The sequence below is a fragment of the Monodelphis domestica genome, chromosome 5 (genome assembly GCF_027887165.1).
Source record: "Monodelphis domestica isolate mMonDom1 chromosome 5, mMonDom1.pri, whole genome shotgun sequence".
Taxonomy (NCBI): Eukaryota; Metazoa; Chordata; class Mammalia; order Didelphimorphia; family Didelphidae; genus Monodelphis; species Monodelphis domestica.
This window is the reverse complement of record NC_077231.1, coordinates 25658317-25684609: the sequence shown is the minus strand read 5'-3', so window position 1 is coordinate 25684609 and position 26293 is coordinate 25658317. Positions and strand designations below refer to the sequence as shown.

Below are 26293 nucleotides of genomic sequence, written 5' to 3'. Positions count from 1 at the left end.
GTATCAGTTCCAAGACAGAAGGGCAGGCACTTGTGGTTAAGAGACTTACTCAGAGTCACAGAGCTAGGAAGCATGCGAGGTCAGATTTGAACCCAGGACCTCTAGACCTGAAGCCGTGGTTCTCAAGCCCCTGGGCCACTTAGCTGCCACCGCAGAACTCATTCTTAAGCAGTTGCCAGCATACCCCTGGTGTCGCCCCCCCCCCCTCCGTGGCTCTTCCTGGGGGCACTCACGCTGCCCCTGTTCCTGCCCCCAGGTGCTGCACCGAACAGGTCTCAGTAACCCAGATGGGCTGGCTGTGGACTGGGTAGGTGGAAACCTGTACTGGTGTGACAAGGGCAGAGATACCATTGAGGTGTCCAAGCTCAATGGGGCCTACCGGACGGTGCTGGTCAGCTCAGGGCTTCGGGAGCCTAGAGCACTGGTGGTGGATGTCCAGAATGGGTAAGTAGAGAGGAACGATGTTCCCTGAGCTCATGCTCAGGTAAGGGCCGGTCCAGGCCTTTGAGTTTGCCCAACCTTAGTCTGGATGAGTTGGGACTCAGGAGTCCAGAATTCCCAGCTTCTCACCCTACCCCTTGCCCAAGTCTTGGGTGAAGCCTGTAAGTCTGGGCCCTCTGGAGGACTCACCTCCTGGATCCTGGTGTGGGCACAGGTACCTCTACTGGACAGACTGGGGTGACCACTCCCTGATTGGAAGGATCGGCATGGATGGCTCAGGGCGCAGCGTTGTTGTGGACACCAAGATCACATGGCCCAATGGGCTAACCCTGGATTATGTCACCGAACGCATCTATTGGGCAGATGCCCGAGAGGACTACATTGAGTTTGCCAGCTTGGATGGTTCCAATCGCCACATTGGTCAGTGTCATCTGTGGGCATTATTTGGGCGCCAAAGGGCATGTGGTATGGGTACCTGAGGGGCAAGGGTCTCAGGAGAAGAGGACTAAGGAGCTGCAGGGGAACTCTCCTCTAGGTCCCACCAGTAATTCCTCTTGAGCTTCATGTGGAATGTGGGGGTGAGGAAGGGAGCCAGTGAGGAAAAGGGGCACCGTGAGCACTGGGGGAAGCGTCTTTAGGGCCCCTCCAGGACTTCCCTCTTTAGGGAAGACATGAGATAAGGACAGGAAGGAAAGCAGTCAGACTTCAAGGAGGGAGAACCTGATCATGAGATAGGAAGCCAGTAAAGGGGAAGGGGAAATCTCCTTTTATTTAGGACCCCTCACCCATGTTATTTTTCTCTGCCCAGTGCTGAGCCAGGACATCCCCCACATCTTTGCACTCACCCTGTTTGAGGACTTTGTGTACTGGACTGATTGGGAGACCAAGTCTATAAACCGGGCCCACAAGACTACGGGAGCCAACAAGACATTGCTCATTAGCACCTTACATCGGCCCATGGACCTCCACGTCTTCCATGCCCTTCGTCAGCCTGATGGTGAGGAAGGGGTTCCCCCATGGGAAAAGAGATACAGGGCTCTAGTTTAGGACCAGCATACACTAGAATGTTAGAGTGAGGAGGAATGTCAGGATGAGTTTTATGAAACAGTATCTTGTGATCTAGATACTTCTGAGTCCTTATCATTGCTGTACATCCACCCCTCTATCTACCTACCTATCCATCCATCCAACCATTCATCCATCTGCTCATCCATCCATCCATCCATCCATCCATCCATCCATCCATCCACCTACTCTGTACATCCACCCATCTATCCACCTCTCTATCCATCCACCCAACCATTCATCCATCTGCTCATCCATCCATCCATCCATCCAACCATCCATCCAACCATTCATCCATCTGCTCATCCATCCATCTACTCTGTACATCCACCCATCTATCCACCTCTCTATCCATCCACCCAACCATTCATCCATCTGCCCATTCATCCATCCATCTACTCTGTACATCCACCCATCTATCCACCTCTCTATCCATCCACCCAACCATTCATCCATCTGCCCATTCATCCATCCATCTACTCTGTACATCCACCCATCTATCCACCTCTCTATCCATCCATCCAACCATTCATCCATCTGCTCATCCATCCATCTACTCTGTACATCCACCCATCTATCCACCTCTCTATCCATCCACCCAACCATTCATCCATCTGCCCATTCATCCATCCATCTACTCTGTACATCCACCCATCTATCCACCTCTCTATCCATTCACCCAACCATTCATCCATCTGCTCATCCATCCATCCATCCATCTACTCTTTACATCCACCCATCTGCTCATCCATCCATCCACCATCTATCCATTCATCTGTCTAGCCACCCATCCACCTACCCATCTGCTCATCCATCCATTCACCATCTGTCCATTCATCCATCTCTCCACCTACCTACCTATCCGTCCATTCATTCTATAGTTGTTGATGAAGCACCTACTATGTGTTCAGCATTGTGTCAGATGCTTAAAGGGATGCCAGGAAGCACCCTTCCCATGAGGTGTTTACAGTCTAGATAAAAAGAGAAGAGGTCATGTCAGGATGAGTTTTATGAAACAGTATCTTGTGATCTAGATACTTCTGAGTCCTTATCATTGCTGTACATCCACCCCTCTATCTACCTACCTATCCATCCATCCAACCATTCATCCATCTGCTCATCCATCCATCCATCCATCCATCCATCCATCCATCCATCCATCCACCTACTCTGTACATCCACCCATCTATCCACCTCTCTATCCATCCACCCAACCATTCATCCATCTGCTCATCCATCCATCCATCCATCCAACCATCCATCCAACCATTCATCCATCTGCTCATCCATCCATCTACTCTGTACATCCACCCATCTATCCACCTCTCTATCCATCCACCCAACCATTCATCCATCTGCCCATTCATCCATCCATCTACTCTGTACATCCACCCATCTATCCACCTCTCTATCCATCCACCCAACCATTCATCCATCTGCCCATTCATCCATCCATCTACTCTGTACATCCACCCATCTATCCACCTCTCTATCCATCCATCCAACCATTCATCCATCTGCTCATCCATCCATCTACTCTGTACATCCACCCATCTATCCACCTCTCTATCCATCCACCCAACCATTCATCCATCTGCCCATTCATCCATCCATCTACTCTGTACATCCACCCATCTATCCACCTCTCTATCCATCCATCCAACCATTCATCCATCTGCTCATCCATCCATCTACTCTGTACATCCACCCATCTATCCACCTCTCTATCCATCCACCCAACCATTCATCCATCTGCCCATTCATCCATCCATCTACTCTGTACATCCACCCATCTATCCACCTCTCTATCCATCCATCCAACCATTCATCCATCTGCTCATCCATCCATCCATCCATCTACTCTTTACATCCACCCATCTGCTCATCCATCCATCCACCATCTATCCATTCATCTGTCTAGCCACCCATCCACCTACCCATCTGCTCATCCATCCATTCACCATCTGTCCATTCATCCATCTCTCCACCTACCTACCTATCCGTCCATTCATTCTATAGTTGTTGATGAAGCACCTACTATGTGTTCAGCATTGTGTCAGATGCTTAAAGGGATGCCAGGAAGCACCCTTCCCATGAGGTGTTTACAGTCTAGATAAAAAGAGAAGAGGTCTACACAGCAGCAGATATCAGGGGTCATACAGGACAACGTACCACCTGGCCCCAAAGGCAGTAGATTCCTTAAGAGAGTTCTGAGGAAGGGGCAGTGAATGTGGGCTGGGACAGCCAGGGCAGATTTCATGTGGAAGGTGAGCTGGCCCTTAAAGGGTGAGTGTGGCATATGAATAGGGGCAGGTAGGACATAGTAGCTACCTGAGTTCAAACCCAGCCTTTTCTAGCTGTGTGAGCCTGGGCAGGTCACTTAATCCTGTTTGCCTCAGTTTCCTCAGCTGTAAAATGAGCTGGAGAAAGAAATGGCAAGCCGCTCCAGCATCTTTGCCAAGAAAACTGCGCATGGGTTTACAGAGAGTTGGACCCCACTGGAACAACTCAACAATACGATGTATGGATATGCCCAGAAGAAGGAAGGAGGGCATTCTAGACTGGGGAAGCAGCGAGCAGGGCCACCGACATTCGCACAAACATGCCGCCATGTTCCTCAGGCAGTTAGGAGACTTGCCTGAGGCCAGCCCTTGTCCCCCAGGCCCAGCACCACCCCTAGCACTATCCAGAAGCCTAGAGCGCCACCAGGTGTGATGGAAAGGGGAAAGGAAGGGATAAGCGTTTCTCACGTAGCTACTATGGGCCAGGCACTGTGCTGATGGCTTTCTTTACCAACATCTCATTTGATCCACTCAAGAACCCTGAGCAGTAGGTGATATTATGATCCCTATTTCACAGTTGAGGAAACTGAGGCAAACAAATGACGTGATTTGCCCAAGGTCAACCTGCTAGTAAGTGTCTGAGTTGGAATTTGAACTCGGAACTTCACAGCTTCAAGCCCAGTGCCCTGTGTAGAGTGGTGCCACCGAGCCTTGAGAGTCAGGAGAGCTGAGTTTGATTCGAGATTCTGCCACTTTCCTCTTTAAATGACCTTAAACAAATCCCTTCAACATTCTGCGTCTGTTTCCCTAGCTGTAAAATGTGGGAGTTGATCTAGATTTTTAATGTCCTTTATAACCCTATATCCTGCGATTTTGTGTGTCTCTTTGAGCCTCAGTTTCCCCATCCGCAGAATGGAGTACGTGACGATAACAATTTTACCATCTGTGTGATCCTGGGCAAGGCTTGCCCTCTCTGTGCCTCCGTGTCCTCAACTGTCTGATAGGAATTTAGGGCTGGATGAGGGCTAGAGGTCCAGCCTGCTTCCAAAGCCCGTGATCCCGATGTGGGGAGCCTCCCAGGGACACCCCCTAGGCACGTCACTTCATTCCTCTGCTTCCTCCTCTGTTAGGTGGAACCAGGCATTCCTGTCCTCGTTTTAGCAGTGTGGGCCAGGATCTCTCTTAGGGAAAAACACCAAAGCACAGTCATTCAGAGGGGCTGAGATCCATCTGATCCCAGGGCCTGGGACCAAGGCATTTACATGATGGCCAGCTGCGGTCAGGAGTGGCCAGGAATGAAAAGGCGAGGTGGTGCAGGGGAAAGTCCCTTGGACTTGAGTCAGGAGAGATTTGGGTTCAAGTTCTGCCTCTGACTCTTAGGAGCTTTCTGATCATGGACAAGTCCTTTAACAGCACCAAGCCTCAGTTTCCCCATTTGTGACTTGGGGATGATTATAGCCCCTATATCACATGGTTGTTGGAAATATCAATTGAGAAAATAAATATGATACGGAGACAAAAGGTAAGGCCTTTTAAAAAAAGAAAAATTTAAAAGGTTTGGAGCAGCTAGTTAACACAGTAGATAGAGCCAGGCCTGGCATTAGGAGGACCTGGGTTCAAATTTGGTCTCAGACACTTCCTAGCTGTATGACCCTGAGCAAGTCACTTATTCTTGATTGCCTAGCCCAGGGGTCCCCAAACTACGGCCCCCTGAGGCACTTCCGGAAAGGGCACCTCTTTCATTGGTGGTTTTCATATGTGGTAGTGCCGCATGTACAGTACTACTTCCGGTGACATAATCCTTTGCGTGGCACCTTAGAAAGAGGCGCCACACAAAGGATTATGTGGCTGCACAATGGAAGACGTCAATGATCTGGGGGAGGGGATTCCACACTGTGTATACTGATGCCTGGTGAAGGTTAAGGTTAGGGTTAGGTTTTTATAGTCCAGCCCTCCAATGGTCTGAGGGACAGTGAACTTTTCCCCTGGGTAAAAAGTTTGGGGACCCCTGGTCTAGCCCTTGCCACTCTTCTGTCTTAGAATTTATACTAAGACAAAAGGTAAGGGTTTTTTAGAAGGAAGGAAAGAAGGAAGAGAAAGGGGAAGGAAGGAAGGAAGGAAGGAAGGAAGGAAGGAAGGAAGGAAGGAAGGAAGAAAGAAAGAAAGAAAGAAAGAAAGAAAGAAAGAAAGAAAGAAAGAAAGAAAGAAAGAAAGAAAGAAAGAAAGAAAGAAAGAAAGAAAGGAAGGAAGGAAGGAAGGAAGGAAGGAAGGAAGGAAAACAATGGAAGGAAAACAATGGAAGAAAGAAAAAGGAAGGAAGGGAGAGAGAGAGAAAAAAGGGAGAAAGGAAGAAAGACAAAGGAAAAGAAAGGAAGGAAGTGAGGGAGGGAGGGAGAAAGAACAAAAGAGAGAGGAAGAAAGATAGAAAGTAAAAAAGAGAAAAAGGAGGGAGAGAGAAGGAAGGAAGGAAATCTATGTACATTACTTTATAACCCTTAAAACATTTGTCTAAATGTCAGCTGTTGTTATTCCTTTGGCACTTGGCAAAGCTTTTTCCCTAAGGTTGGAATCCCCAGATTCATCCTAGAGAAATGAGAATATTTGGTTTGTGAGCTTTGAAAGTGGGGCTAAGGGAAGGGTTGCAGTTTTGAGGGAAGGGCAGAACTGGAATTGGGGGTAAGGGTGGGTGGAGGTGGCGTGAGGGAATAGGAGGAATAGAGAATTGGGGTAAAATCAGCGAGAGCATTGGACAGCTATTCTCTGACTTTTTGGTCTCAAGGTCCCTTTTCTCTCTTAAAAATTATTGAGGATCTCAAAGAGCTTCTCTTTTCTATCTATATGTATCATATTACAATTTAAAACTGATTTGGAATTTTATTTCTTCATTTAAAATAGTAAGAATAAACCCATTCAAAGAAAACTTAAGAAAGAGACTCTTCTCAAAGCTGAGGAGCGCGCCGAGTGCCCTGGTTTTCCACATTTTTGCAGCTCCCTTTAATGTCTGGCTTCCTAGAAGCCAGCTGGATTCTCATTTCGGCGCCGGTGTTCAGCCTGTTGGGAGATGGGGTTTTGGTATAAAGACAATCTGGCCTCACACAGCTATGGGGGGGGGGGGGGGGCTGCATTTGAACAGTTAATGATGTCTCCGTTTCTTAGAAAAATACTTTTGACTTCATGAATCCCCTAAAAAGGCCACGGGGTCCTCCAGAGGTCCTTGAAGGGTACTGAGAGACGTGCTGGGTCATAGAATGGTTTTAGGGTTGCCGCAGAGGCACAATTAAAGGCGACAGGCAGATGGAGAGTTCCAGAGTTTGCTTGGGAATCTGGGGGGGAAAGGATGCATCTGCCCAGCCTGCAAGCTTTCATCTCCGCTCTGCTCCCTTACAGTCCCCAATCACCCATGCAAGGTGAACAACGGTGGCTGCAGCAACCTGTGTCTCCTTTCTCCTGGTGGGGGCCACAAATGCGCCTGTCCCACAAACTTCTACCTGGGAGGTGATGGGCGCACCTGTGTGTCCAACTGTACAGCCAGCCAGGTGAGAGAAGCCCTCCGTAGTCATCGCCCCCACAGCCAACTCTTCACACGGTGACCCCCTGCGCCCATGCTGACATCTCTGTCGTCCAGTCTGCCCCCACCCTCCCTACCCCGCGGTTTGACCTGACCTCCCCCTATTCACATGCCCGCCTGCCCTACACAAGGAGTACCCCAACTCTGCCCCCCAAAGGAACTTCAAACTTTTCCTGACCGAAACCCCCACTCCCGCCAAACCTCTTATTCCCAAACCCTAGTTTGTGTGTAAGAACGATAAGTGCATCCCCTTCTGGTGGAAGTGTGACACCGAGGATGACTGCGGGGACCACTCGGATGAGCCGCCCGATTGCCGTAAGTGACCGGGGAAGGGGCACTTGTGGGCTTCTGGAGAAGCCTCAGAGAGGAAGGCGAGGGGGCAGGGCTGCTGTGCCCCGATGGGCAGGGAGAAAGATAACTAACTCCTGTGCAACCCCTCGATCAACCGCCTTTCCCCCCGCAGCCGAGTTCAAGTGCCGTCCGGGACAATTCCAGTGTTCAACGGGCATCTGCACGAACCCAGCCTTCATCTGTGATGGGGACAATGACTGTCAGGACAACAGCGACGAGGCCAATTGTGGTAAGGCTTGACCGGTGTCCTCCGTCCTGGCCCACACAGATCCTCTGGGCACCCCCAGCCCTGGCAAGGTCGCCATCTGAGGGAGTGAGGAACTGAGTCGCTTTTAAAATGTTCCCTTCGGAACCCTCCAGTTTACGACTCCATGCCCCGCTCCTCCCTTCCTGGACGTTCAGTCGCTGGGAATTGTCTCCTTTGATCCCCACAAATTATCTGCAAGAGTTTCAAGGGAATCACGTCTTGGCCAGAGTCTGGCCGACAATTAGTGCCCAAGGCCAGGCTTGGCTCTCTTTCCCCCACTGACCGCTGGGAAGTCCTGCTAGAGGATCCGTCCCTCCTTTCTTACCTCTCGCCTCTGTCTTGGCTCTGCTCCCTACCGTGACCTTCTGTCCCCCTGCAGACATCCACGTGTGTCTGCCCAGCCAGTTCAAATGCACTAACACCAACCGCTGCATCCCTGGCATCTTCCGCTGTAACGGGCAGGACAACTGTGGGGACGGCGAGGATGAGCGGGACTGTCGTAAGTGACCCGGCACTGGGGAGGGAGAAGACTGGAGGAGAAGCCCCCGATATCTGGAAACCGTCGGGGAAAGGGCTTGGAATGTTTGGGGAGAAACTAAGATACATGCGACGTGCATTTTAGAGGTGTTTAGCTTGGAAACATAATTTGACTCCATTGAGCAATCAGTTATTATTATTTTTAAAACCCTCCTTCTCTGGACTTAGAATCAAAACTAAGTGTCTGTCCCAAGAAGGGGGAGCAGTAAGGGCTGGGCAATTGGAATTAAATGACTTACCCAGGGTCACACAAACAGATTAGAACCCAGGACCTCCCCTCTCCAGCTGCCCTGAGCAACCCATTATTAAGCACCAACTCTGTGGCAAAACCCTGAAGCTAGAAGGCTGATTAGGGCACCCTCCAGGAGATGACAGTGCAATGAAGAGCCAGGAGTGAAACCTGCACAAATAAATGTGGCACAGGACAGATGTGATCAGGCTAAAAGAAGGGACTGGGTAAGGAAGGAGAGATCAATAAAAGGGCAGCTGTGTGGCTCGGTGGATAGAGCCAGCCTGGAGAGAAGTCAACTGACCGACCCCATTTACCTAGCCCTTACCTCTCTCTGCCTGTGTCAATTCCAAGAGAGAAGGCACAGGTTTATAAAAGACAAGATGAAATAAATCTGTAAGAGGAGACTGTTGGTAAGGGGAGGTCTCTGGGAAGAGGGAGCGCCGACCTGGTCTTTAAAGGAAGAGACAGTGAAGAGGGAGTGCAGTCCAGGCAGCCGCCTCACCTGCCTGAGATTTCAGAGGTAGGAGAAGGCAGGAAGAAAAGGGAGAATCGACTCCTGGCCCTGTCTGGCTGCAACACAGAGCGAGTGGAGAAGAATAAAATTAGTCTGGAAAGGTCACTTAGATCCAGATTGTGGGAAGCCTTAAATGTCAGGGTAATTAATAATCATAATTAATATTATATACAATAAAAATATCAGAGGGCAAAGCAACACTTGACAAACCAAGTGTCTAACATGTATGGATAGACATGCAGACCGTAATCCAGCCCCACATCATGGCAGGATGGACATGTGCAGCCCCAGCAAGAATAATATTCAAGAACAATAATGCATGTCCCCCACCGCCTGGACACATCGAAAAGGGCAGCGTAACCTTGTGGGTAACTCAGCAGCAAGCTCCATCTGGCCACACAAGGAGCCGCTGGCTCCTGCCACATTATCTTTTAGTCTCATTCTAGGTTGGACAGTTCTAGATCTTTCTAGAGCTGTGCCTGACCTTGACCGTGGTGCGGTCTGACTACCGTGTTTCTACACTTCCTGGCTTTTCTCCTTCTCGAGCCATCTCTGCAGATGAGGTTTGGGTTCAGAAAGGCTGTCTCCGAGCTCAGCCCTCCCCCTTTTGTCCCAATTGGGATCCTCCTCGGTCCTGGTTTCTTTCTTTGTCCACCGTCTCCTCTCCTCACAGCAGCTCTCTGGGCTTCGGCACTTCTGAGCTGCTGTTTGAACATTTGTACCTTCCACTGGAGCCTTTTTTGTTGTAACCATGAAAAGTGGCGGTTTGTTTCAGGCTTGGGCTGTCACTTTGTATTTACATTATGGAGATCTCGATTCTCAGGCCAGGCTGGGTGTCTGCCCTACACCTCCCCATCCAATTTCTTTTTTGGCCAAAATAGCTCACTTTTTAGGTCTGCTTATCAACTCTGTGTTCAGTTTCTATTTCAAATGTCAAATCTCTCGAGGATTCTCTGAACATTCAAGCTTTTCCCTGAACACTTGTTCACCTCTAGCAGCAGTTCAGAATCACAGATTTGGGCCTCATACCATCATTTGGTTCTTGCTGCTGGTGCCTTGGGCACCAGCTTTCTCTGAACCAGGGAGGATACTCCTCAAGTGCCCTGGAAATATTTATGGTCATCTGGTCTTACAAATGTAAAAGAAAAGCATTCTGTTACTCTGGCTCTTTCTTTCATTCTCCTTTCTTTCTTTCTTTTCTTCTTTCTCTCCTTTTCTTTCTTTCTCTCCCTCCCACTCTCTTTTTCTTCCTTCCTTCTTTCCTTTATTCCTTCCTTTCTTTTATTTTCTTTCCTTCCTGCTTTCCTTCTTCCCTTTCTTCCCTCTTCTCTTCCTCCCTTCTCTCCTCACTTTATTTTCTTTTCCTCTCCCTCTCTTCTTTTCCTCTCCCTCTCTTCCTTCCATCCTTTCTTTTATCTTTTCCTTTCTTCCTGTCTTTCTTTATGTCTTTCCTTCTTCCTTCCTCCTGCTTTCTTTTCTTTCTTCCTTTTATTTTCTTTCCTTCCTTCCTTCCCTCCTTCCCTCTTTCCTTTATCCCTACCTTTCCTCTCCTTGTTCCATCTTTCTTTTCCTTTCTTCTCTCTCACCCTTTCATCCTTTCTTTTATCCCTTTCTTTATTCCTTCTCTTTCTTCCTTTCTTCCTTCCTTCCCTCCTTGTTTCATCTTTCTTTTCCTTTCATCTCTCATCCTTACACCCTTTCTTTTATCTCTTTCTTCCTTCCTTCCTTTCTTCCTTCCTTCCTTCCTTTCTTCCTTCCTTCCTTCCTTTCTTCCTTCCTCCCTTTCTTCCTTCTTTCCCTCCTTGTTCCATCTTTCTTTTCCTTTCTTCTCTCTCATCCTTACATCCTTTCTTTTATCTCTTTCTTCCTTCCTTCCTTCCTTCCTTCCTTCCTTCCTTCCTTCCTTCCTTCCTTCCTTCCTTCCTTCCTTTCTTTTCTCTCTCCCTTACCTTCTGTCTTAGAATCGATACTAAGTATTGGTTCCAAGGCAGAAGAGTGGTAAGGGTTAAGTGACTTGCCCAGGATCACACAGCTAGGAAGTATCTGTGGTCAGATTTGAGCCCAGGACCTCCCATCTTTAGGTCTGGTTCTCAATCCACTGAGCCACACAGCTACGCCTGTAGGGTTACTTCACAGTCAGACATGTCTGCTTCCTCATCCCTGTCCAGGGGATCCTATCTTGCAAAAGACTGGACAATTTAATATGGTCCAAGCCTGGCCCTCTATCCACAGAGCCACCTGGCTGTCCCTCTGCTTGTTTCTTGATAGCGGTCTGTTTGTATCAAGCGTGTGCAGTGCTGTGGTTACTTAACTGATTTCAAGGTTTGGGGTGACCTCTGTGGCTGGCCCTGTACGGCTTCATTTCTGGGGTCTGATTCAGGGAACTCAGCCTCTCTGGTGCCCCCTTTTCCTGTCTTCTTTTGGACACATGCATCGCCAGTGTGTCTCTCCAGACTGCAGATAATTCTGCCTTTCCATTTGTACGTGCTACTGGTCGTCTCCCATCTATCTTGCTCTTGTGACTTCTGTTCCCCCGGTCTCTTGCCTTGACAAATAGGGCCATTTTGTCAGGGCTCCCATCTTTAAATAGGTTCTCTGCTTTTATTTTCCAATCTGTGTTCACACGTACACACGAAGATGGTTTGGAGTTACTGGAAATTGAATCTATGTGCGCAGCTTTCCCCTCTGGGCTTCCTCCCAACTTGCATCCTTACTCCGAGGGACTGCAGCTCCCTGCTCCAAAGGTGTATCTCCCAAGCCCATACCTGGGTGCTTCCCATTAACACGCAGCTGGTGGACACAATTGTCTCAAAGCCAAGAGCCTCTGCTAAAATGGCAGGGTGGGAATTGCGGCTCAAAACATGCCATAAAGCAGGGCTTCCTTTCCCCCAGACACACACCGTCCTCCTCTGGGGGAGTAGCGAGCCGTCTTCCAATGCCGTGGTAGCGAGGCGTGCCAAGGCGAGCCACCGTGCGCTCTTCCCTCTGCAGCTCGAGCGCATCCTCTCTGGAGTTCATAACTCTTTTTCTGCTGTCAGAGGTCAGCCTCCTTCTAGTTGTTTCTGGTCTCGAGTGACTGCCTGCCTCCCTGTCTGCGGTGTGTGTCTGCTCCCTCAGCTGTGCCTTGAATTCTCTAATACTGACTTTCCTGCTTGGCTGAGGCTAGCTGCCGTGGCCAATCGGAGGGGATGGGAGACCGTCCCTCCTCCCTCCCCCAGAGGTGAAGAGCTGGCTTCTTCCCGACTGCTACCTTCTGCCAGAAGTGCCTCCAACTGTCTGGACTGTGTCTCTTAAGGGTCACCCAGGAGCGTGGCTCGTCTTTGGATGACATTGCTCCCTCCTGAGTCACAGCCAGAGTGCTGCTCAGCCTTGGCAAAGGATATCTGGGCTTAGACACCTCATTAACACATCCTGGGACCGGATCAATGGAGCCCCCCAAGGAAGGGCACGCGGCCCCCCCAGATCTGAATGAAGCCGCTCAGCCCCCCGGGTCCCTCGATGAAACACTTTAACGTCTTCTATTTACGGCTCCCAAGACAGACGTTTGTTCCCTGATGTGCTTTAGCCCAGACCATCGTCATAGACCCTCTCACTGGGGTCATTGGAACGATGCTTCTCCTACTCCAATCAGAGCCTGGGAAGTCCCAATTCCTCTTTGTGCTCCATGAGGCTGGATCTGCCCAGCAAATGCCACGCTGACCTTGGGCAAGGCCCACGGTGCCACTCAAGGATCTGCCAGACTCTTGGCCTGTGATGTGAGGTCTTCCCCCCCCCACAAAACTCATCAATTCAAAAACCAATCCTCTGATACTTCCCTCTCAATTAGGCATTTGGTCAAGCTCCAACAGCTGCTGCCTTTTCCGTTTTTCTTTAACAAACTCAGCTCCAACGCCAGCCCTTTCTTCTTCAGGGCAGGGAACCTGCCCAGAGAAGATTCCTGACAGAGACTTTTCTCGTGGTTGTGCACCGTAGCATCTCCCTCTGACGTCCTCACACCTCTGGGATGTTCTGGTGGCCATCGTTCTCACTTCAAACCATCTTCCAGCGTTTTCATCAACTCTTCTTCCTCAGAGAGCGATTTCGAGGTCCATTTCAAGGGGCGAAGCGCTGACGTCTCTGTGTCGAGATCTAGTCATTCACAAAACGTCCCCAGTGTTAGCCTGCTAATCATCACTTTCCATTTTCCCCAGTTCTTTTTCTCCTCGTTTTAGCAATCTCATAATCTTACCCTCACAATCTCCCCCCCACGTCAAGCCCTTTGGATGGTTTTGTTTGTTTTTTACTCTTACCTTCCATCTTCAAATCAATACTGTGTATCAGGTCCAAGGCAGAAGATTGGTAAGGGCTAGGCAATGGGGGTTAAGTGACTTGCCCAGGGTCACACAGCTGGGAAATGTCTGGGGCCATATTTGAACCCAAGACCTCCCATCTCTAGGTCTGGCTCTCCATCCACCGAGCCACCCAGCTGCTCCCCCTCTGGATATTTTATAGCCATCAACTCTCCATCCATCATTTAGCATGTCAGTGCCCCACTTTGTCAGGTTGTCGTAACATAAAACCAGTAGGCATCGAGGCATCATTCCACATTCAGCGCATACGGTGATAAGCGGTGGAACGATAGTCATATATAATTGATATGTATCAAAGAAACTCGTAAAAAGGCAGATTAATGTAATTAATCAGCAGCAGGGGTGTCAGATACTTTACGTTCATGAGTCTGAAACAAAGTCGGTTTACAACGAGGGAGAAAATTTCTTTGGAAAAGATTTGTTTTCAAAGATCTTAAATGTGACGTAGAACAGTTTGTTATCACCTTCTGGCTTAGGATCAATACGAAGCATTGATTCCAAGGCAGAAGAACTATAAGGGCTAGGCAATTGAGGTTAAGTGACTTGCCCAAGGTCACACAGCTAGGAAGTATCTGAGGCCACATTTGAACCCAGGACCTCCTATCTACTGAGCCTCCAATTGCCCCTTGTAGACATTTTTAAAGCGCTTGGCAAAACGCCCTTTTCCTTTAAGCCCCTCAACAGAAGAAGGTAGGGTAATGGTTAAGGGGTAAAGGAACTGCTGGGACTGAAGCGGGCTAAGGCACAAGAGGGGAATTATGAGGATGCTCTGAATCTCACTTCCCCATCTTTCTGTCAACTCCAGCGGAAGTGACCTGTGCCCCCAACCAGTTCCAGTGTGCCATCACGAAGCGCTGCATCCCCCGGGTCTGGGTCTGTGATCGGGACAATGACTGCGTGGATGGCAGTGATGAGCCTGCAAACTGCAGTGAGTGATGCCCACTCCCCCCACCCATCCCTTGAGCGTGCCCACCTCCGAGGGTCCTCTTCCCCGCTTCTTCCCAAGCTCCTGGCTCCTGCCTCAGTGCAGGGCTTCTGAGGCTCTCCCTTTTCTCCTCCTGCAGCCCAGATGACCTGTGGAGTGGACGAATTCCGCTGTAAGGACTCGGGACGCTGCATCCCCGCTCGATGGAAATGTGATGGAGAAGATGACTGTGGAGATGGCTCTGATGAGCCCAAAGAAGAGTGTGGTGAGCTGGGGTTGCAGGACTGATTCCAATTGGAAGGGTTTGACTTGGAGGATGGGTGGAGCTGGGTAAGAAGAAAAGAGAAACATGGCGCCCTGGATAGATCTCCCCACCTCACTCTGGAGGAAGGGGCGGAAGTGGATACTTTGGTAAGGCTGAAGACCCGCTCTGTTGGGAATGTAAAGAAACCACTAGCCTTTCCATGGCATCCCCCCTGGGTCCAACTCTCAGCTACAATTCCGCCTGCCCCAAAGCTTGGGGAGTCTCTCTCTCCCGGTGTCATCTCCCTCATCCTGGCCTCAGTGTCATGTCCTCCCAGCAATAGCTCGCTGCCCAGTGTGGGTCAGTCTTGCTCCATCTTCCTGTCTCCCCTTCCCCAAGCTCTCCTTCCATCCCTGTGTCCAGCCCTGACCCCAGATAAATAACTCCGTGCACTCCCCATATCGGAGTACCCCAGAAGTGACCTTGTCAGCTGAGATAACCTACGTCCAGTGACCGGTAAACCTTCCAGCGCTGATTCAATATGAGCTCGCTGACCTACCCAGAGTAACCTCCTGTCTCTGACCCTTGGGCTCCCCTGCCTGACAGATGAGCGGACCTGCGAGCCTTATCAGTTCCGTTGCAAGAACAACCGCTGCGTCCCGGGCCGCTGGCAGTGTGACTACGACAATGACTGTGGCGACAACTCCGACGAGGAAAGCTGCAGTATGTGCCCCACTCCCTACCTCCCCCAGATCCCCGGCCACTGTAGAGCATGCCCGCCCCCTCATTGCAAACTTCATAGAGTTTCCTTATTCCGGTGCCTTCGCCCTGCCCAACCAGCTTGTGCCAGGGCAGTCATCCACCAGTGGGGCCAGGGGCTCCAGCTCCCCCTTGCCTCCCCCAGCTCCATGTCGTGTATCTCGGTTTGTACCATTTCACCTCATCTCATGTTTCTCTCCATTTTCACACTGTCCTCTTGGGGTTGCAGAGGTAGGTGTCTCTAATACCCCTGTGTTCCCAGATGCCTCCCTGCCTATGCCCCAAGAGCCTTCCTTACCTCCCTCCCCTGTGCTGTCTCTGCCCATCCCTCCCACCCCCACGGCTTGTCTCTGTGACTCCCTCCCCAAATCCACGCTCCATCCCTGGAGGGAAGGGGTGGGCATCAGTGCCTTCCACATACCTCTCCCTGGAAGAGGGAGTTTGGGGGAGGGCCCTCTCTCTGTGCTGAGAGCTGCTCTCTAGCGGGCATCCAAGTGGGCACAGCTGTGTGCCCACTGGATTCTTCGACTCCAGGACAGCCTGGGTTTGGGGGACAGATGGATAGAGGGTGCTGAGGCTGGGGGCTGTGTGGTTTCCCAGTCAGTTCTCAGGCCTGTGCCCTTGGTGTCTGTCCCTCCTCAGCCCCCCGGCCTTGCTCAGAGAGTGAGTTTTCCTGTGCCAACGGCCGCTGCATCGCAGGACGATGGAAATGCGATGGGGACCACGACTGTGCTGACGGCTCCGATGAGGTGAGGAGCGGCTAGAAGAGTGGCCCTGAGCATCCCTGGGGTCCCAGGAGCAGACCGCTCATACCCATCCCCTCCACCCCACAGAAAGACTGCACCCCTCGCTGTGACATGGACCAGTTCCAGTGCAAGAGCGGCCACTGCATCCCCCTGCGCTGGCGCTGCGATGCCGATGCCGACTGCATGGATGGCAGTGACGAAGAGGCATGTAGCACTGGCGGTGAGTAGCAAGGAGCAGGCCAGGGCACGCTCTGAATGCCTGGCCCTCCCAGAGGCCCACTGGTCTATCTCCTGGCCCCAGAGTGTAGAAAAGGGACGAATAGCTCCATCTCCTTCCCCAGCCACACTGGCTGCTCTGTGCACTCCCCATCTACCTCCCAGGGGCAGAAAGTGTGACTTTGAAAGCCAAGCCTCGGGTTTCCGCCCTCACCCAACCCCGGCCCTTTTCCTCCTCCAGAAATACAAGTCAAACCAACGGGGTGCCCAGTTACACTCATGGGGGTGCAGGTAGGGTTTATTGACAGCTTAGCAAATTGGCTTCATTCCCATCAGCCCACTCTGCTTTCCACCCAGCATGAACCATCTCAGAAAAGCCTAGATCAGCTCCTTTTTCTCCACTCGATCTAGTCCAAGTTCAACCCTGTCACAGCCTCCACACTTCCTCACAGCACTTACCTGGTCTCTAGAGAAGGAATAATCAGTCCCTCCTGTGGACTTCCTAGATTTTCACGTGAAACAATAGAAAGAGCATCATCACTGCAGCCAGAGATTCAGATTCAAATCCTGCCTCTGCTACTTAGTGGCTGTGTGACCACGGGCAGATCATTTACTATCTCTGAGCTTTTCCTCCTTTGCAAAGGGAAGGGATTAGATGAGATGGTCTCTGGGGTTCCTAGATCTATGGTCTAATTATTTTTAATGAGTCCCAGGTCTATCACTGAGGTGAAGTCTCCCAGAATTTAGAGTTAGGAGGCACCTCTTTGGGCATTTGGTCCAACTCGTACTTGCCCAAAGAATCCTCTCTACAATGTACCTGATGAGTGGCCATGCAGCCTTAGTTTGAAGATTTCCAAGGAGGGAGAAGCCATGGCCTCTGGAAGCCACCCATTCAAACTTGGGGGAGTTCTGATCATCAGGAAGTGCTTCTTGATTGACATCAAGCCTAACTTGGCCTCTTGGAAACACCTGTCATTGCTTCGGATTCTGTCCTCTGGGTCCAAACAGACTAAACCCAGTCTCTCTTCCACAAGCAAGCTCTTGCACGAGTTGGACCAATATCAAGCTTTTCTTCTTGCTCTATTCCAGCCTCTGGCTCCCAGGAAGTCCCACCTCCCATCTCTCTGGACTGCATAGGTCCTAAGAGCATCCTTAATGCATCCCACACGGTCTCTTCTGCCCTCTGTCTTTTACCCAATGAGCTATCCAATTATCTGCCCTCACTTTAGCATCTAAGATTGTTAGATCCAGCCTAGCCAGTTGTGTGAGCAAGGTTCTTCCCCAACTCTTCCTCCTCTGTAACATTCTTGGGTTGGTCCAAATGGTCTCTGAGGTCCCTTCCAACTCCATCTTGGGTGTCATGGTTTCATGACTAGGTGATCTTGGAGGTTGTGGCCATGGCTAAAAAAGCAGCAACAACCACCAACCTAACCCTGTGTCCCGTTAACTTTTTCCCTGTCACCCTCCCCCAAAGTGAGGACCTGCCCCCTGGATGAGTTTCAGTGTAACAACACTCTGTGCAAACCGCTGGCCTGGAAGTGTGATGGGGAGGACGACTGTGGTGATAACTCGGATGAGAACCCTGAGGAGTGTGGTGAGGCTGAGCATGGGAAATTCCCCAAGATTGGGAGAGGGGAGAAGCACGATGCTGCTATCTCAATAGGCTGGGCTGGGGATCCCAAGTTCCCTTTGATTCCCACCCTCCTCCGGTGCCTTCTCACTCCATTTTCTGTTTACACTCACCCCACCAGCCCGCTTCCAGTGCCCCCCCAACAGGCCATTCCGCTGCAAGAATGATCGGGTCTGTCTGTGGATTGGACGTCAGTGTGACGGGACAGATAACTGTGGAGATGGGACTGACGAGGAGGACTGTGGTGAGAGGGCTTCTGGGGAAAATTCTTCCTGAATAGGGTTAGGCCTATGGTAGCATAGGATGAGCCAGGTGAGTCAGGAAGAAGAGTTCAGAGATGGGGAAGAGGAAAGACTGTCCTGGGGAAGGGTACATAGCAGGACCTGTGGCCAGGGGCAATGAGGATACCAGAGGAGGAAAAAATGGGGAGAAAGTGGTAGAATGGGACCATTGGTTATACACAAAGTAAAGGGACTGTGGGAAGAATTGCTGCAAGGAGGGAAGACGATTGGGAAAGAGAAGAAAGTCTTAGTCTCACAAGCTTAGAGTTGAAAGAGGCCTTAAGGACATCTGTCCCACCCCCGATCCCATTTCACAGATGAGGCAACCAAGGCCAAAAATCTGCAGATACCGAAGAATCAGATTTGATTCCACACCTAGCATTCCTTCCATGGCACCTTGCAAATTCCCCTCCTGGGAGCAGATTGTGGTGCAAGGGGAAGCTTAGAAGAGAAACATATTTCATCAAGGCTGGATGGAGGGAAGGGAGAGCCAGAGGAGAGGCAAGAGGCCAGGGGAAGCCCTCGGGAGCAGAAGGATGGGAAATGAGGCAAGGAGAGGCTCGGAGGGAAAGAAGGTAGCTTGGGGATAGATTACAAGGAAGAACTCTAGGAGAGACCAGGATGCCATGGAGGACCGGTGGGACTCCGGAATGAGAAATAAGCTGCGATTCTGTGGCTAGCACAGGAGAACAGAGAACAGAGGGCTTCCAAAAGCAAACCACAGGAAGTCTCTGGATAGGAAAAATTGCAGAGGGGAGGCTGAGGACTGGCTCTGCCGGCGCCTAATTTCCTGAACCCTTTCCCTCTCCAACTCCCGCCTCATAGAGCCCCCCACAGCCCAGTCCCCGCACTGTAAGGACAAGAAAGCCCAGTTTCTGTGCCGGAATGGGCGCTGCCTCTCTGCTACGCTCCGATGCAACATGTTTGATGACTGTGAGGACGGCTCTGATGAGGAAGGCTGCAGCCCTGGTACTGAACCATCTGGCTTTGCTTTGTGGGGTGGGAGAGCCTGGAGAGGACCCTGCTTTGTCCCTTTGGGGAGGGGGCTAGGAAGCAGCATGCAGATGTGTCTCGGCTGGGGATGGGCCCCTGACTACTTTTCCTGCCCAGACCCAAAGCTGAGCAGCTGTGCCGGGAATGGAAGCGTGTGCGGGGATGAGGCTCGGTGCGTCCAGAGTCCCAAGGCTGTGTACTGCGCCTGCCGCCCAGGATTCCACACCGTGCCCGGCCAGCGTGGCTGCCAAGGTATGACCTGTGCAGAGGCTGTGAGCTCGGGGATCGGGCTGCCTTCAACCCTTGGGTCCCCACACTCCTGCTGATCCCCTGCCCCCTCCCACAGACATCAACGAGTGTTTGCGCTTTGGCACCTGCTCCCAGCTGTGCAACAACACCAAGGGCAGCCACCTCTGCAGCTGCGCTCGGAACTTCATGAAGGTTCATAACACATGCAAAGCAGAAGGTACCCGCGGGCCCAGCTCCTTGGGGGGGCCCTCCCTGGCCCAGCCTGGGCTCAGAGGACCAGACCCAAGCCAATTCCCCAAACACGACGAGGGTCTGTTGACTGTGCGCTCAGCCCCTTGCTCTGTGCGGGGGGCGATAAAAGTAAGGCTGAGGCACAGTCCCCCCGGCTCCAGGCCAGTGGCGGACAGCGAGAGTACCAGCAGGGTCTGATTCATCTGGCTAACTTGCCTCTGGTCCCCAGAGGGAGAGGAGGGCTCACTGCCCACAAGTCTTCAAGTAGTAGCAGGACTTGGATGCGGGGTAGGCGGGAGGGTAGGCAGGACCTTTTATGAGAAAGGGAAGTCCGGCGGGAAGGAATGTGGTATCTGGAGGCCAGTGAGGAGGCCAGGATGATTGAAGAGAAGCACAGTTGTTAGTGAGGAGAGGGGCAAGGGAGGGCGGGCAGATTATGGAAGATCTTGGAATGAGGGAGTGAGAAATGAAAAGAGGGGCATACAGTGGAGAGTTCTCGGTTTAGAGTCAAAGGACCTGAGTTCAAATGCTGGCTCTCCAATGGAATGAGCCTCCTCGGTAAAACAAGGGCTTGAGCTCAGTGGCCTCTGAGGTCCCCTCTAGCTCCAGAGCTCAGATCCTATGAAATAATATCACTGACACCAAATCCACCCTGTCCCCGCTTCTCAACCCTTTTGAAGCCTCAAATCCCTTTTACACAGGTACTTCTTTCCTTGCCTGCCCCAAAGCACATCCACCCTCTAAACTCTTCCCACCCAGGTTCAGAATACCAGGTCCTGTACATTGCGGACGACAATGAGATTCGAAGCCTGTTCCCTGGACACCCCAACTCTGCCTATGAGCAGGCGTTCCAAGGGGATGAGAGCGTCCGCATTGATGCCATGGATGTTCATGTCAAGGCTGGACGAGTCTACTGGACCAACTGGCACACGGGCACCATCTCCTTCCGCAGCCTGCCCCCCACAGCTCCCCCTACCACATCAAACCGTCATCGGCGCCAGACGGAAGGAGGTGTCACCCACCTTAATGTGAGACAATGGGAATGGAGATGGGGTGGAGATTGACTGAATGGGGGGAAGAGAGATTGTAGTCACTTGAATCAGTGCAAGTGGATGGAAGTTTTCCTTAAAATAAGTATAGCACAGTTGGAAAAGAATGGGAGAAATGGGAGAGACAATTGGAGGTTGAAAGACAAACTCCTGGGGAAATAAAGGACGATGATCAGGTTGGGAAGGGTGCCTTAGAACCAAAGCCTAGAAAACCATGGTGCCCAGGGTCTAGGTTAATGATAACGGGACACACAGCAATCTGTAAGTACATTAACCCATTCCTCTGGTCACTGTGTCCCCTGGTGTCATTAAATCATAGACAGGAATATTGGGAATAGAAGGGAATGTCAGTGTCAGGTTGGATATCTTGGAAGAGGTAAGCCAGGAGAAGAGTTTGGGAGCCAGCGATTGTGCCACTGACAGAAGTTAGCAAAGGAAGTGGAAAATAATGGGTTCAGTTTTGAATATATTGGGTTTGAGGTGCTAGAAGAAAATCTGGGTGTCTTCAGCCATCTGGAAAATGGGGATAGAAACTCCAGGTTGAGCCCATCCAGATGTAGTTAGGAAGTGTTCTATAGATTAGGAAGAGAGAGGGGGAACAAGATTTTCCCAGAAGACTGAGCTAGATGATCCATCAATAAGCAAGCATTTACTAAGTATCTACTATGCACCAGGCTGTACAAGTTGTTAGACATATAGATACAAAAGCGAGCCAGTGCCTGCCCTCAAGGAGCTTCCATTCTATTAGTTGATAAAAGATGAATGGGAGGTAAAGCACAGTAAGAAGGGAAGGGATGAGGGACATCCCACAGACACAGCCATCCCCTTTCCAGATTTCAGGGCTGAAGATGCCACGGGGCATTGCCATCGACTGGGTGGCAGGAAATATATACTGGACAGACTCAGGGCGGGATGTGATCGAAGTGGCCCAGATGAAAGGCGAGAACCGCAAGACACTCATATCAGGCATGATTGATGAGCCTCATGCCATTGTGGTCGACCCACTTCGAGGGTAAGGATGACCAGAAGGAGCCAGAATGTGGAATCTGGATCTCTGGAAAGGGGAGGGAACCTTCACCTCTTTTTCTCCCTTCTTTCTCCCAGATTTCTACTTAATTTCTCCAAAATCCATCTACTAGATAGTTTTGGAGTTGAAAAATTAGTGACTACTTCCAGGCCACTAATTCAGGCTGTCAGGTGTCCTCAAATACCCCTGTCTTTCCATCTCTCTACTGAGTCTTTCCCTTTGCTCATATAAAGGGCTAGAATATTTTTTTTATTGGAAAAATTAAGAGGAAGTGAAAAAACAATGAAGAAGTGAAAAAACAATGAAGACATAAAGAACATTCTCCAGGATCCAAAATCCAGGGGTTGCTTAGCCTGCAGTTAGAATGGGGTTAGAAAATCCATGCTGATCTCAAACCTGGCCACAGGAAGCCATATGGCGTAGCATAAATAGTGCTGAATTTGTAGTCTAAGGATTGGGATTCAAATCATCAACCTCTATAGACCTTAGTTCTCTCTGGGCTGTCATTCCCTCATTTGTAAAACAATGGAGTAGAGTAGATGACCTCCAGGATCCCCTCCAGTTCTAAATCTAGATGTTTCAGCAGGAAAGTGCCCTCCACTTTGAAATCTGATGATGCTAAGCGTTTGGCCAGCCCAACTTCTTGGATCCAAAGATTTCTTTCTGGAGCTCCACTTCCTTCCCCTGCTGTGTCATGCTTTGACCCTTCTCAAATGCATATTCATTGGTTATTGGCTATTAAGGTTGCTTTTATGAGTCAGACTTTCATGAGATCCAGAAGCTGTTGAACAGGCAGATATACCCAAGGACACAAACTACTGACTGGGGAGAAAAGTTCCCTGTTCAACAAAGACATCTGAGAAAACTGGAGAAATTTGGCAGAAATTGGATTGACACTAGCTTCTTACACCATATAATATAATATAATAAAGTGCAAATAGTTATAATTGATTGTAAAAGGCTATATCATAAAATAATCAGAGAGAATTAAAATAATAAAAGGGAATAAAATAATTAGAAATAAAATATGGTCCTTTTCACAACCATGGCTGGGGCAAGGAAAAAGGAGAAGGGAGACAATTCTTAGCCAGACAAGAGAGAGAATTCTCTAAAGGTAAAATTATGCAAAGTTCAAGTTTTCTGTAAACAAAATCAATGCTGCTAGAATAAGAAGAGAAGCTGTAGAAGGGAGAAAAAAAATATTTTTATCAGATTACTTTAGTAAGTTTATTCCTAATTGCTCTTGCAAAGTATCCATGACTCATATAAAGGGGTGACTCCCCTGTTTTATTTTCATTTAGGTCCATCACCCTCCAAAGAAGACCCTAGCTTGAATGCTTAAGCAAGGAGGCCATCCCAATGAGATTAGTTTTTTCATTCAGTACAAGGTCTTTAAATGTCTTCGAAATGGCATCAAACTAACTTTCAAAAAGGGAAAAGGGGCATGAAGGGTCACCGTGTCAGTTTGATAAGCTTTTTAAAAAGTTTTTTATCATTTTATTCTCTTTACCTGAAATTGCTTCATCTACATCTTCCAACTATTTGTTTAAGTAATATTTTATAAAATAATTTTTCACATTCATTTTTTAAAATTTTGAATTCCAAATTCTCTCCTTCCTTCCTATCCTCCCTCTCTCCCACCTCTTCCCCCTCCCTGAGATGGTATGTTTGATAATCTCTTACTGTACACTGTGATTGGTGAAAAAGCCAATACTCATACCTCCCCCTTCGTATCTGTCTCCCTTAGCACCATGTACTGGTCAGACTGGGGCAACCACCCAAAGATCGAGACAGCTGCCATGGATGGGACTCTCAGGGAGACACTGGTCCAGGACAATATCCAGTGGCCCACAGGTATGCAGGCGGGAGATTTCTGGAAGAGAGTTCTGTTTTGGGGCAATGGTGGTAGATAGGTGGAAGTCCTGCATCCGGCTTCAAAGTCAGTTGCTTGAAAGCCTTGAAAGAGAGAAAGAGCTCGAGAGAACTCAGGTTTGTCCCATTGGTTTGGACAGTTAAACATAAGAGGCTTAATGTTGGGAAGCCCTTTGGAGAAGACGATCTGGAGCTCATGTGTGAAGGAAAGTGGAGTGTACATGACAGAGATGGGGAGAAATCCTGTCCTGACAGACAGGACAGAGAGGAAAGATGCTCCCACCATGGCTTCATGGTACCCTTCCTCCTGACTCCTACAGGCTTGGCGGTGGATTACCACAACGAGAGGCTGTACTGGGCAGATGCTAAGCTCTCCGTCATCGGCAGCATCCGGCTCAATGGCACTGACCCCGTGCTGGCTGCTGACAGCAAAAGAGGTCAGAACCTTTCCAGGGCACCTTGGAGGCTCGCACCATCCATCCTGAACCGAGGGGATGGAAACATCCCGTACAGGAACCCTCCTTCCTGTCTCTTCAGCTCCTCAGCCCTCCTCAAAATGGAGCAATCCTGGCAGCCTTTATGGAGAGCTCCCCAGACCCCAGTCTAGCCTTTGAAACTTTCACTGTATTCCATGCCCAAGGCACTGGAGGCACTGCGAGGATCTAGAAGACGGTGCCTAGTCCAGTGCCAGGATTGCCATAATCAAAGCAAGATGAGCTCAATGCCAAGGAGAGACTCAAAGTGATGGAGGAGGGGAGAGGAAAGGGGGAATCTCTTCTAGCTGGGCTGATCTGAGAAAGTGCTATAAAGGAGATGCCATTAGGCTTTGAAAGATGGATAGGTAGGGATGGGAGAGGCAGACGAATGGAGGTGGGAAAGTGCCCAGGTGTGTGCGGCTGATGGTGTGTGTAGGGGAGCAATGGGAGATGAGGCTGGGAAAGCTGAGTTAGGCACGGATCGTAGAGGGACTTGAATGGCCCTGAAGGGCTTGAGATCTGCCCCTGTAGCCAGTGGGATGCCGTGGAAGATTATTGAGCAGGGCATTAATCGGGCATTGCTGTGCAGGCTGCATTGGAGGGGAGAGAAACTTGCTGGGGAAACAACTTGGAAGTTGCGGCGGTAGCCTAGATTTGAGGTAATGAGGGCCTGAGCCAGAGTGGGAACAGGAAGAAGGAAGGTAGACATGAGAGAACACCCCAAGGTAGAATTGACAGGCCTGGATGAATGACAGAATGTGGGGAGGATGGGGCAAAGGAGAAGGAGAAGCGAAAGCCTGGGCGCGGACAGAAATAGGCAAGGCAGGAGGAGGAGGAGGACGTTGGTGTGTTTGGGGGAGGGAAGGAGGTGAGCACAAATCGTGGAAGCCCTCGGGAGGAGGTGCTGGTGCTGGGCTGGCCGTCCGAGGGGCTGCGTCCAGTAGGCAGAAGATAGGGGTGACTGAGGACCGCAAGAGAAGTTGGGCTAGACTGAAGTTCTCTTCATCTTTGCTCTCTTCTCCTTGGCTTCTTCCTCCCACAGGTCTGAGTCACCCCTTTAGCATCGATGTCTTTGAAGACTATATCTATGGTGTCACCTATATCAACAACCGGGTCTTCAAGATCCATAAATTTGGGCACAGTCCTTTGATCAACTTGACTGGGGGCCTGAGCCACGCTTCGGATGTCGTCTTATACCATCAACACAAGCAACCAGAAGGTAGGGAGGATGGCCGAGGATGGGCTTGGCAAGGGGCCAGAGGATGGAGAAGAACCTCGCCAGGGTCTCTGAGATGGAGAAGAGTTGTAGACCCGAGGGTGGGGCCCACGTTTTCTGGAATAGAATAGAGAAAGAAATCGTGGGGAGATGGACGGGGGCGGGGGGCATCCTGGCTCTTGTGGTGAAAGGGCCTGGATTAGAGGAGAGGGATGGGTGGTGGGAGACAATCCTGGGTCCTAACGGTCTCTGGCCTGGAATTAGGATCTGCTAGAAGAAGAAGGGAGTCAGGAAGGCTGGAGGCAGATTAGGTGTCCTGGGTCTGGTGCTCTAGAAAGAAAAGAAAGGGAGGCAGAATCTTAGTGACCCTGGCCTCCCTGCAGTGACCAATCCCTGTGACCGGAAGAAATGTGAATGGCTCTGCCTCCTGAGTCCCAGTGGCCCTGTCTGCACCTGCCCCAACGGGAAACGGCTGGATAATGGCACCTGCGTCCTGTTGCCCTCACCCACCCCACCACCAGATGGTATATGCCTGTCTTGGCATCTCTACCCCCTTGCCCTCCACTCTGGGACCTCCCCGATGCCCAGCCCCTCTCCCTGACCCACCGCCGGTGCTCCTCCGGGATCCCGGCCAATTTCACGTGCTGCTGGATCAGTCACTGACCCCAGGCCCAGCTCACTGACCCCCCACCAGCTCCCCGGGCTCCTATCCCGTCCAAGGCCCCAGCTTCCAGCCCATTCCTCCAAGGGAAGGGGCAGAGAGAGCATGTGGGCACGTGCAAGCCCCTAGCGG

General features: G+C 50.5%; 1 protein-coding gene across 1 annotated transcript in view; it reads left to right on the top strand.

The window, feature by feature from the left end:
• Positions 1 to 26293, top strand: part of LRP1 (LDL receptor related protein 1) — a 114549-nt gene that overhangs the window by 84455 nt on the left and 3801 nt on the right. The window contains exons 59-81 of the mRNA XM_056797815.1: positions 257 to 444; positions 656 to 861; positions 1250 to 1438; positions 7176 to 7324; positions 7578 to 7671; positions 7820 to 7936; positions 8334 to 8453; positions 14392 to 14514; positions 14651 to 14776; positions 15362 to 15478; positions 16157 to 16263; positions 16348 to 16480; positions 17951 to 18070; positions 18228 to 18350; positions 19213 to 19356; positions 19498 to 19632; positions 19727 to 19846; positions 20620 to 20888; positions 21743 to 21921; positions 23684 to 23790; positions 24129 to 24245; positions 25327 to 25503; positions 25884 to 26024. Coding sequence (XP_056653793.1) covers positions 257 to 444; positions 656 to 861; positions 1250 to 1438; positions 7176 to 7324; positions 7578 to 7671; positions 7820 to 7936; positions 8334 to 8453; positions 14392 to 14514; positions 14651 to 14776; positions 15362 to 15478; positions 16157 to 16263; positions 16348 to 16480; positions 17951 to 18070; positions 18228 to 18350; positions 19213 to 19356; positions 19498 to 19632; positions 19727 to 19846; positions 20620 to 20888; positions 21743 to 21921; positions 23684 to 23790; positions 24129 to 24245; positions 25327 to 25503; positions 25884 to 26024 — 3301 coding nt within the window. The remainder of the gene's footprint in view (positions 1 to 256; positions 445 to 655; positions 862 to 1249; positions 1439 to 7175; positions 7325 to 7577; positions 7672 to 7819; positions 7937 to 8333; positions 8454 to 14391; positions 14515 to 14650; positions 14777 to 15361; positions 15479 to 16156; positions 16264 to 16347; positions 16481 to 17950; positions 18071 to 18227; positions 18351 to 19212; positions 19357 to 19497; positions 19633 to 19726; positions 19847 to 20619; positions 20889 to 21742; positions 21922 to 23683; positions 23791 to 24128; positions 24246 to 25326; positions 25504 to 25883; positions 26025 to 26293) is intronic.